This window comes from Cervus elaphus, chromosome 12 (assembly GCF_910594005.1).
Source record: "Cervus elaphus chromosome 12, mCerEla1.1, whole genome shotgun sequence".
NCBI lineage: Eukaryota > Metazoa > Chordata > Mammalia > Artiodactyla > Cervidae > Cervus > Cervus elaphus.
The window spans coordinates 96274631-96286787 of NC_057826.1; the positions used below are offsets into that span (position 1 = coordinate 96274631).

Consider the following 12157-nt stretch of genomic DNA (forward strand, 5'->3'; position numbering starts at 1 on the left):
TTCAAAGAAACTGAGGCTGTTTAAATAGGAAGGCATTTAAAGGGCCCTAACCAACGTTTACATGTTTGCTCTGTAATTCTTTGCAGGGGGGATTGATTTATCCTGTTATACTGGAAACTGCAGTCTGTTTTCTGTTTCTACTATTCTGCTGAAATCGTTCATCAAGGTCAGCGATGACTTCAACTTGTCGAATCCAAAAGGCACCTCTTTACCCGACATTAACAGACGTCACAGCCTTCAGTACACAGCCCTGTGTCCTCCTTCCAACACGTCCATCTCCACCTCAAGGACAAGTCATTCTTACTGCTTTCCTTTAGTTCCTCCTTCACACAACCTCTAGATGTCAGAGGCTGATCTGCTCTCCACCTTCTTCTCTCAGTGATTTTATCTATTCCTAGGGGTTTAAATAGCCTCTATGCTGATTACTTGCTAACTTAAATTTTAGTCCACACTTCTCTGAATTCAAGATTCTCTTGTATAATCAGAAGCACTTCCATCAGAAGCAGCCCTGATCCACATCCTACCTTCGGTGGGAGTCTCTCCCTTCAGCATCACACACTCAGATGCTCCAACCAGAACCCTGGGATCATCTTTGCATCATCCCTTGCCCTCACCTGTCATAGCCAACCACTAAGACGTCCATTCTTCCTCCAACCGGGGTCTCCAACCAGACCGCTTCCCCTCATTTCCGCTGCTGTTACCCAAGGCAAGCGAGCATCATCTCTACAATGTGGGTTGCTCAGAGTCTAGTGGTCTCCAGACCAATCTCCTCAGAGCCTCCCTGCCGCACCCCTCTCCCCTCCCGCTCCCTGCCCCGCCCCCCCCCCCCCCCCCCCGGAGCAAACAAAATGTTTGCTTAAACAGTAAGCTGGACTGTGACTCATCTATGCTTCAATGATGGTCTCATGCACTTTGAAGAAGGTATCACAGAGTCTTACCATGGTCTCAGGACCCTTCAATATTACAACCTAGCATATCACCTCTCACACCACCCAGTACCACTGTCCCCTTGCTAGGACTCCACTGATTTGCTCTCAGTTGTGTAAGTGCAAGAAATCCCTTTCAGTCACAAGGCCTTTAAAAAGGTTTTTCCTCCAGACTCTGCCTGTAACTGATAACTTCCTTTCCTTTATGTCTCAGTTTAAAAGTCACTTCCTTGGCAAATACTCCCATGATCACCCTGTCTGTTGACAACCATCTGCCCCTAATGATTTTCTACCACAGCCCCTTTTATGGCCCCTTTATGACACAACTTATCACAACTTCTAAGAATGTTCTTCCTTAATTTTTGTCTCTCTCCTTAGCCCGCCTGCATGGAATGTCAGTTCCAGGAGAGAAGGAACCTGATTGTTTTATTCCTCATTGTATTAGCAGAGCTCAAAAACTATTTAAATGTTGACTATGGGAAGACTTCACTTTAACATAATGAAAAGCTTCCTAAAAGTAAGAGCTGTCTGGCAATGGGCCAACCTTGTACAGACAAACTGACCATCATGGTGAGCGGGCTCAGGCAGAAACTGGGAGGCTCCTTTTATCTGAGATGACATGCCAGCTGGGTAACATTTCAGGTCTTTCCAGTTCTAAAAAGAGAATTCTAAAGGAGTTCAGGGTTAAAAAATATACTCCCCAAGTAGCAAACATCATATTATTTTCTAATGAGCAGAAATTCTCTCTAAAATAGCCTCATGAAACTGCTTTATACCCTGACCAAAAGTAATTCCTTGAACTTAAATCAGTGCAGGATTCCTCCGTCCACCCTGCCAGACGTGGTTTGGGACGATGACAGCCCACAGTGGCCCTCTTACCGAGCTGTACAAAACCATGGCCCGCAAACGGCTTGGCAGAGCAAGCGAACCCACTTGCGGTCAACCTAAAGTTCCACTCTTCATTCATTTGTGATGCTGCTTGTAAACACACCAGGACTGCTTTATTTAGTGTCACACCCATTAATAATGCAGAGATCTTTACACAGGCAGGTGGAGAAAATTAGTCCTGAGTGATTTCGTTACTACAGGGTATATGTGAAGTCAAAGGGACTCAGAGTCTCATTACAACCGAGGCAGAAGCTGCTGGCAGTATAGACAGAGGTCATGGAGTCTCATTACGAACGAGGCAGAAGCTGCTGGCAGTATAGACAGGGGTCATGGAGTCTCATTACAACCAGGCAGAAGCTGCTGGCAGTATAGACAGGGGTCATGGAGTCTCATTACAACCAGGCAGAAGCCGCTGGTATCATAGACAGAGGTCATGGAGCTGACCACCACACCACAAAGCAATACAAGCAAGGTATCCTCCTCACGACCTTTCAGTCTTACAAAGAGTTAATTTTTCTCTGCCTTGTAGATATGGGAGAGATCTAAAGACAACTTGAAGACCATTCCTTCTACTCTTTTGCCTTCTTTCATCTTGAAAGTTTAAGTTAAAACAAAAATTTGGCAAATATTTGCTTCTGATGGCATCTTTATAAGGACTGGCCAGTTTGTCAACAGATTCAATAATGTACCACTAGACACTGCAAAATGTTGCAAATGAGACCATGAGCTTTGTCCTTAAGGAATTTTTCACAAAAAAATACTTTTCAAGGAAATAGGATACTTTGCAAAGCCAAAGTTATTTAAAATTCACTTTTATACCATTCAATGTAAACAATGTTGTGGGGAAATAATGTGTGGGGAAGCAGAGAATGAAAACTCTGAAGGTCTTTCTAAAGGAATGGTGGGCAGTACCTTTCCATTTAAAACACAAACTCCTTTCTATTCAACAATCTGTCTGCTGGATATTTATCATATGTGCATCCTCTAATTAGCAGATTAAAATAAGCATGTATGTATAATAGCAAAAGCCTAGAAAACACCAAGGGCCTGTCAGTAAAGCACAGTGCATCCATACAGTGGGGTAATAAACAGCAGAAAAAGAATGAGATGGGCCTCCACGTGCTGATGAAGAAAACCTTCCAAATACATCAGCAATGAAAGCAGAGCATGTGTGTCTCTGTTGGTGTTGAGTTGCTAAGTGGTGTCCAACTCTTTGGCAACCCCATGGATTTGTAGCCTGCCAGGCTCCTCTGTCCAGGCAAGAATACTGGAGTTGGATTGCCATTTCCTTCTCCAGGGGATCTTGCTGACCTAGAGATCAAACCTGAGTCTCCTGTATTGGCAGGTGGGTTCTTTATGCTGAGTCACCAGGGAAGCCCTGTGTGTGTCTCTCAACACAACTAAATAATCATTTTTTAAAATTCTGGAGAAATGCATGAGAAACTTAAAAGTGGTTGTTTATGAAAAACAGGACTGAGAATGTGACTATCATATTTATTTTAAGCTCTTCTGTGCCAGTTATTTCTACTACGTATATTTATTTACTATTACTTTATTAATAAGAATAGCAACTATATGCAGTATTTTCTGTATGGTCTGGAAGCATCTAGTTGCTCTCTGCAGGGGTACAACAGCAAGCATCCTCCCCCCGCCCCAAGCACAGGGGAGCCACAGTCTACTCAGTGCTTAAGTCTACTTAGCCATCCATCCCCAACCAGTCCAGGAGCCCTCAGAGGCTGTTAAAGTTCCTGTTCTCACTCCCTCCTTTCTCCTTTGTGTGGCCTACATGCATGAGTATAAAGAAATTTTAATTTTTGCCCTTCCAGTTTTAGATCTATAGCATCCATCTCTGAAAAGTTAACTTGAAGAAGAAAGCGTAGTTACTCTACTGCAAGAGATACCAAAGAAAAATCAGTGCTTCCTCTAGTGCTATTTATTATATAATTATATTACTAAAACAAAATCAAGGAAACAAAACTGTTTTCAAATTTAGAGCATAGTACACTCCATTCTGCCACATCTAATGAGAACCAGAAAGATCGTCCAAGAGGCTTTCTTCCCAATCTTGTGTTTGCCTGTCTCAAAAATACTAAATATTTCTTTCATAAAATTCCTTTCACAAGAGAAACTCAACTACGCTAAAGTTGAAAAGATGAAGTGAAATCTACATTCAACTTATTTGATATTAAAGATCTTAAAGCGTATTTGAACATTGTTTTGTTCTTATTCCATCAAAGAAATAATTCCAAACCCACAGAAGAAGAGCAAGAAAAAGAAAACTCACAGGAAATCATGCCTCTGTTTTCCCTATTATTTGATCTTGTACTTGAGGTGAGGAAGCTACTTATTTAGCATCAAGTGACCTTTCCAAAGTGTATAAAACAATCCCCATATTACTTTTCCTTTGTCAGAAGATTGCAATAAAAGGCATTTGCTAAAATTTATTTTATATATCAATTCATAATTTTTTAATTTTGCTGCTCAATATAGGAAAGCCAAATATCCATTTGAAAAATCTAATATCTACTTGGCTGAAAATGTGCCCCACTAAATCTGATTTTATATAAGCATTCTGACCCACCCACCCTCAAAAAGTGACTTCATTTTTGTTTGGGGGGCTATGTAAAAGTAATTAGTGAATGAGCAAACTATAGCCTGGTGCATTGAGCTGTCTGTGGTACTGAAAAATGACAGCAGAGCTGAAATGTACTGAGCTAAGTCCTTACAAAGCCTCCCTATCGCACTATTTTAATTCAAGCACTTCTATCCATGACTCACCTGAACCGTCTAATTTTGACAGACTGTGTATAAACATTTTATTAAAGGTCACACTGACTTGCTTTCCAAGGTTCTTCATGGAAATGTCAGGGCCTCTCCAACCTTTGTGAAAGAAGTTCTAGTGGACAGCCAGACAGAACACTGGCTATAACACTGACTTTTTCTGAATGCAGTGAGAAATCCTACCATGTACCAAAAACCCATACTAGCTAGCTCTCACTACCCAATCAACTTACTGCTGTGCTAACAAGAAAAAGACAGAGTGTCACGTGAAGACTGTATGCTATGTCCAAGAGCATGCTCTGAACGGTGGCATGACCCCTACATTGAGTTCTTTAACTCAAAGCTAATCATATACTTGGAATTCTTAATAATAAACTGAGAAGTACCTATTTGCTTAAAATTTATGAAAGAAGCACATCTATACCGATGACATCAGTAAGTTAAAAAGACCACACTTCATCACTTTCCACACATGGATACATTAGCCTGTGGACTTGACTTCACTGTGTTTCAGAGTGAAGTATTTCAGAAGCAATCACAGACTCTACTCTTTGGTTGAATTAGAACATGTTTTTGTGGTTCCTGATTTCTAGCTCAGGGTCTCCATATTTCTTTGGTCCTTTTCCATTTTATACTTTTTTTTTAAAAATGCAGCTCAGATAAAATTTGTAACTTTAGCTGGAAGAAAAAAAATCTCTCAAGATTAAACAGTAATAGCTACATCCAAAACAACCAAATGATATCACCTGAGCATCTAATTTAAAATTATCTTAAGTGTGGTTGGTTTGGTAGAAATCATGTATCACCAATTTTAAAAAATCTTAACTTTTTGTGATGTTTATGCTGCCCCAACAGTAAAGAGGTTCACTGTGCTTATAACCTTTAGGTGCAGAATTCGTGTCTTCATTTTTAACACCTGTGCTATATACATACTCTAATCAATATATCTATGCATTTGTATAACAGAAATTATCCTTAAAATTAGCCAGGAGTGGAATTCTTTCAAGTGTAAAATGATCTTTAAAAATATGGTTTCTTTTATTTGTATTACTTTAAGTTTCAACAGTGTTATCAAATATGATCAAAAATTTTTTATAACACATAATTAACATCTGGCCAGTGTTTGGACTTCTCAAACTCTTATTATAAGTTTTTCAAAATAATTTCCCAGTAATTCTTAAAAAATGAGTGCTTTCAGGAAGACAGTTTGTTCTTGATATTAATACCATCAGATGTTCTTCACCATGAGTGTCTGTTCAGCTGTGTGTTTTTCAGAAGGAACAGGAATAATCTGAAAGCTGATGTCTAACTAAAAAAACCCAAAAAACAAAAAAACAGCAAGGTCTCTTTCCAGCCTAGATTAAGTAAAACTACAGTAGTCTTAAAAAAAAAAAAAATTACTTGACTTTCATAAATACCTACGAAGATTTTACAGAAACCTTTTAAGTTTAACCCAATTCAAATATCAAACTTTTGGATTTAGAGAGGAACCACAGACAAAGACACGTCATGTTTCAGGGCTACTGATAAGAAGCCGCAGAGCGCAGCAGAAAGCATGACGAGTGGGTGCTAGGAGGACAGAGCAGTCACGCTCCGCACTGGCTAGCCGTGGGATCTGGCAAGCGGGTCACTTCTTCTGATTACAGGTTTCTCATCTGTAAACCAAGTCAAATGGCCATTAGACCTAGTTGTTCCCCAGCCTCAAGCATTTTTCTTTGAGTCACAATGAAAAGATACTCTTATGTTTAAGTTACATTTTAGTATTACTTTAAAATATTCAAAGAATCTCCAAAGCCCATGATCACGAGTGTTGAATTAAAGATGGACCTGTGTAAATTATTCAAATTTTAGAGTTCAAATGTGCTTGCCTTCTTTTGCCAGGACAGTCTTCTTACTTACCTCTAGATATTCTTACTCCTTCTAATTCTCCTTCTTTATCCTCATTCCTTCAACTTCACACTTTTCAAAGTCTTTGCAAATTTGAAAGCATGCTTATGTAATTTTTCCATCCTCATGTGGGATCAAGTGTATCTTTATTTTGACTGGGTAGTAGTTAAAATTGGTTTCTTCTACTGTTTTTGTGAATTACTAACTTAAAATTAATTTAATTTATAATTAATTAAATATAATTTAAATTTAATGGCAACTCCTGAAGGAAAGCACGTTAAATTCAAGAGTTTAATAGTTTGGTCAAATAAATAACAGCTAATCAAAAAAAAACCAGAAAGTACATATTAGTGTAAGTCGTAAACAGGAAAATCCCAATCTTTCTAAATTTTTGAAAACTAGTTATTTTATTCACTAACTTTAATACACTGTTGACTAAAAGTTACAGCAAAGTAAAAATCCAAAAGGTGACCCATGAATTTATATCAAATATTCTGAAATCGCCAGTTATTGGTCATATCTAACAACAGAGTTCCTGGCTGCATTTAAACAAACATTTTCCTAAGAAGTCCACTCGCAAGGGCAGTGGCCTTTGCTCTTAGGTGACATTTTAAATAATAAATGTACCTAAACATCTACCAAACTACCAGATATACAGAATTTGTATTCTAAATTCACAACAGATTCTTTCTCTAATGTTAGGGTAAGATATAGAAAAGGTTAGAATTCTCCTCTTGCCTTATTAATACACATTAGCAAGGAATATCCCAGGAGTATTTTCTTCTCTAAGCTACAGTTAGCTATGGAAGGTGATACAGATAGGCAAAATCTTCCCTAATGACCCATCCATCTTGTTAAATGTGTATTAAAGGAGAATACTCAGCTACCCTACAGATTAAGGCTAGTGCTTAACTGGCCTTAAGGAAAGCAAATGCAGTGACAGGCATGGAGAAGTGGACCTACCTAAAGAAGAGAGGGGGGAGTCTGAGGTATAACAAACACATCCTGGAAACTACTGCATATTCACATGCTGCACTGTTTGTTTTGCTTTCAACTTCTTGAAAGAACAGGTCAGGTGCTAAGGTAAGAACACAGCACGTGTCTTCTGTAACCTCAGGCAAGGACAGGAGAGCTTGGAAAAGCGTCTGCTGCCTTGCACTTCCCCAGGTTGGGGTCATTCATAAACAGCAGAGCCTAAGTTACCTGTATTTCCCTGGCGTGGTACACGATGATCAGACCGAGCAGGATGATCGTGGAGAGACTGATAAGGCATTTCAGAGCTAAGGAATACAGCGACGCCTGCAACAAAGACAGAAGCACTTTTTTAAAAGAAGCACTTTTAAGCCCTGGGGGTTCGGCCAATCCCCAGCAATCGGATCTGAGCTCCCAGGGGGAGGATGGAGGTAGGGGCACCTGTTTTGGCTCTGTGATCTGTCAGGAAAGTGAGGAGATCAGGAAAAGCCAAGCAGCACGGACCGAAGTGCAGCTTGTGGCTCTCGAAATGAAATCCATGAGGAAGTTATCTTTGAGTTTAAGCCACTGGGTTTGAAAGAGACCTCCTAAATCGTGAGCCCCAGGAGAGAAATAAAAGCATGCTTTCCCGCACGGAGTCCTGAAATCACGTCTTTAAAATACCCAAACTGGCGGGGCATTCACTCCCTCCAGAACTTTGGCTGCGCGCGGATATAGCTTCCTCTCCAGACTAGGCTTAAGGGTGCGAGTCGGGGTGGCACTCGCCCTCGCGGCGGACACCGATTGTCAGGGGAAGGCTCGGGACTGGCAGGCAGAGAGTTCCCGCCAGCGACCACCCCAACCACCTGGCGTCCGGCTCTGCGGCCCGGGACCGGTGGGCAAAGGGCTCGAGCACCTACCTTGTCGTAGGCGCCCCACGACAGCTCGGTCTCGATGACCATAACCACGATGCCGAACATGCCAAAGATGAGCGCATAGTCGCTGAGCCGCTTGCGCTTCTCGAACAGGGCGCGCCGGTGGCCCAGTTTGTAGCCGATGTTCTGGTTCTTCTTTTTGCTGGTCTTGGTGCCACTGCTGCTGCCATGCCCGCCGCCGCCGCCGCCGCCGCCGCCTCCTCCAGTGCTGCCTCCGCCGCCGGCTCCGTAGAGCGCCAGGTTATTGGAGTTGTTGTGCTCCGGCTTGGACACCACGATCTCCGGGGCTGAGGACGAAGCGGCGGCGGCCGCCGCGGCTGCAGACGGGGAGGACGCGCCGCCACCTCCTCCGACAGACACCGGGGGCTGTAGGGGTTGCGCCTCGGAGTCCATCTCGTGCAGGTTCCGGCGGGAAGCGCTCAAGTTGCTGAGCGGCCGCATGACGCCCCCGTTGTACCTACAGCTGCTCATGGCTATTTCGGTGAAGGGGTTGCTCTCGCGGCGCGCCTGGGGCTGGTGGTGCTGGTGGGGCGCCGGGTGCGGGTGGTGGTGGTAGTGCGAGAGCGGGGGCCCAGAGCCCAGGCTGCCGAGGCTGCCCGTGGGGCTGGCGGCGGGCTGCAGGCTGTGGCACTGGTGGTACTGGGAGGCGGACGCTGGCTGTTGCGCGTACTGCTGCCGGAGCGCACTGGCATGGCTGGACGGCGTCAGCTCGCTCACATTGAGCTGGCTGCCCCGGCGCGACGAGCAGCAGCAGCAGCACGACGAGCCCGACAGCGGCGAGGAAGTGCGGGTCCGGAAGGCGCCGCCGCCGGGCGAGGAGGTACGGAGCAGCAGGGACAGGTTATCCCCCGCCCCCGCCCCCGGGGCACCGGAGGAGGCGCAGCTGTTGCACCGGAGGCATGGGCTGCTGCCGCCGCTGCCCGGCTGCTGGTGCGCGAGGTGCGGGTGGTGGTGAGGATGCGGGAGGGGCGCAAAGGGCGCGCACGGCTTGTCCTGGCTCTGCTGCTGCTGGCAATGCAGGTGCGAGGAGCGCGACGGCGGCGGCGGCGGCGGCTCCGAGAAGAAGCCGCGCTGGAACTGCAATGGGGTTTCCATGTCAGGGCTGTTAAAGCTGCAGGGAGACCAGGCGGTGGTGCACCCTGCGCAATGCGTTATGGTCGGGAGCGGAGACTCCTGCTGCTGGTGCGAGGAAGGGCCCATGCCGGCTCCGGTAGAATCCAGGCGGCGAGTCCGATTGGTCGGGCGCACCAAAACAATGGGCATGACATCACCTGCGGGGACCGAGACTGAGTTTGCGGCGCGAGGTTTAGGGGAGCATGTGTGTGTGAGGGAGAGATGGGGAGGGGGGATCTGCAGGATGGAAACCCTAGGGCGCTCAGGCTAGGACAGGGGGAGGGCGAGGGTTCCACTTGCTGACGTTCGGGGACTACCCTTGAGCCCCACGAGGGCTGGGGAGTGCAGCGGGTTTGCAGTGAGAGGGGAAACGGTAGGGGCGTCCCTCCTTCCCGCGCCACTGCCCCCCTAACTGTTGCCGGACGTGCAGTCTCGATCACCTGCCCGGGCACTGCAGCACGTTGGGCCACCCCAGCCAGGGCGTCAGGCGACGGATCGGTGCGGAACCCGGGGCCACTCCTTCACCGGCATGCACGCCTCTTAGGAGCTGCGGAACAACAGCCCCCTCGCCCCACGCCTACGTCTCCCTGATTGTCCTGCTGAGAGTGGGCTGCCAGCTACCCGCCAAATAACTATGGGGACACCCACATTGGAGAGAAAAGGTTTGATGGCTAGCTGAGCCAGTGCAGCAAGTCTTGGTGAGAACCCCGGCGCCTGAGCCGCAGGTTGGCCGCGGCGAGATCCTAACGGCCTCCGAGCCCTAATCTTCCCCCGCCGCCGGGCTTCGGAGGCTGGTAGATAGGGATAGGCTGCGCGGTGCTCTCGCTCTAGTGCGCTGCGGCGTAGCAAGGGTTAACCGCCTCGTTGCCTGGGCCGGGGAGGATGAGGGCGGGGCCGGAGGAGGGGATCCCCTTCGTCCTCCCGAGGAGCTCGATCGGGCTTCCCGGGTCCCCCTGGCGGGGGTGGAGGGCTTTCCCAGCTACCGCCGCTCACATTTGCGCCTTCTGCGGAACATGAGGGGCTGGCGCCCCCGGCCGCCGGGTCCGGGGTTACGCGCTCCGGCCCTCTGCCCACTCCAGTGGATAGGCCCGTGGGCTTTTCCTGACTTGGAGAGGACGCTCGCTTGAGGGTCTTGGGGGATGCTCAGCGACCGCCAGCCACCACCAGCTCGTCTTCCGTTCCTCTTCCTCCTCCCCACCTGCAGCACAGAGACAAAGCAAAAGGCGGATCACTGACGCGCGAACCCGAGCACCTTCTGTGCCGGACTGCGGCGGGCGGAGAGGGGCCTGGCGCGCGCTGATTCCACCGTCCGTCATACGCTGGCTGGGATGTTACTAATAATGAGAACTCGGGCTGAATAATAGTTACTTAGGGACAGTATTGGAGTTTTGCTCGACTTAGCTATAATATTTATTTGCTAATAAACCAGAAAAAATTACGTTTTGTGTCTCCCAAATTTCCTGTGATGCGTCTTCCTTTTAGGCGATTATTTCCCTAACACAAAGCGGCAGGGGAACCTTTCACGGGTTCTTTGTTACTGCTCCATCTTACGTCTTTGTCGTTTGTATTTCTCTGTCAATTGGGATTCCCATTTCCAGAAAATGGAATGAAATACACTGGCCAGTTGAATATTTACTTTTTAAATTGTAATTTTAAAGCATGATTTTTATGAGAGAAGTTATAAAGAGTTAGACTGACCAAGAAATTAAAGTGAAAGCGGATCACCTTCATTAGGTAATTGGAATTCTCAGCTGGATCCAGTTTCTTGACATTCTACTCGGCAGCTGCCCTAAAGTTGCTTACAAGGTACCTGCTCCTAAGACAGTGTGTGTGTTTCAATGTTATGGAGTGAATAATTCATTTTAGGATATCCTTTGGACATGAGTTAAACAATTTAAAAATTTTTTGTGCATGCAAGCAAACAAATCCAGGAGAAAAAAAAGGAGAGGGTTGCTTTTAGTCCCAGAGAACTTGCATTTCTTAGAAGTCTTGGTCAAAAATAGAATTTGAATGGCTAAAAGCTGGAGACAGCATTTTATTTTTATATTCTATTATGATTTATGGCAATTCAATAACACATTTAGAATTATTAAGCTCATAGAATCTTTGGGTAGATCTGCATGAATTGTGTGGTGAGCATGACTTCTAAAACCAATTCTAATGAGTAATTTGAAATTACAACAAAAGCTTCCAAATTAAAATTTTTTCACCTTCTGGTGTGAAGTAAAATTCAACTCAAGCACAAAATTCATAATATATTTATTTTCACTTTGTAATGAATTGTATGACCTCCTTCTAGTTGTTACACATAGCTGATTTATTGAAAAAGTTTGATTCATCCTTCCAAATCTAAATACATCAAATATATTTATCATGGCAAATTAATATTCTCGTTAGCCTTTTGTAAATTTAAATGAAAGACTACATCAATACCCTCTCCAAATATAATAATTGTTACTACACTAAACTGTTATAGATTTAGATATAAGGTTCTAGAGTTATTAAAATGTTGATTTTAAAATGACTGCCAAAAAAAAAGCAATATCTGCATCTTTTGTTGTCAAACTGACTTTCTCAAATAGCAAATTCAAAGCTTCAAATAAGTTCTGCAAACAAAATAACAAGGAAATAAATATTGTATATTTTGTCTAGTACAAGATTAGGTGCAGTCCCTTT

General features: G+C 45.0%; 1 protein-coding gene across 4 annotated transcripts in view; it reads right to left on the bottom strand.

The window, feature by feature from the left end:
- Positions 1-12157, bottom strand: part of KCNN2 (potassium calcium-activated channel subfamily N member 2) — a 477213-nt gene that overhangs the window by 151807 nt on the left and 313249 nt on the right. For 3 of the 4 annotated variants that reach the window (XM_043920758.1, XM_043920759.1, XM_043920760.1), the window contains 3 exons: positions 10475-10679; positions 8354-9639; positions 7686-7781 (listed from right to left, as the gene is read on the bottom strand). In XM_043920758.1, coding sequence (XP_043776693.1) covers positions 7686-7781; positions 8354-9639; positions 10475-10496 — 1404 coding nt within the window. In that variant the 5' untranslated portion in view covers positions 10497-10679. Of the gene's footprint in view, positions 1-7685; positions 7782-8353; positions 9640-10474; positions 10690-12157 lie in introns of those variants that run through there. The other variant, XM_043920761.1, reaches the window with a different exon arrangement.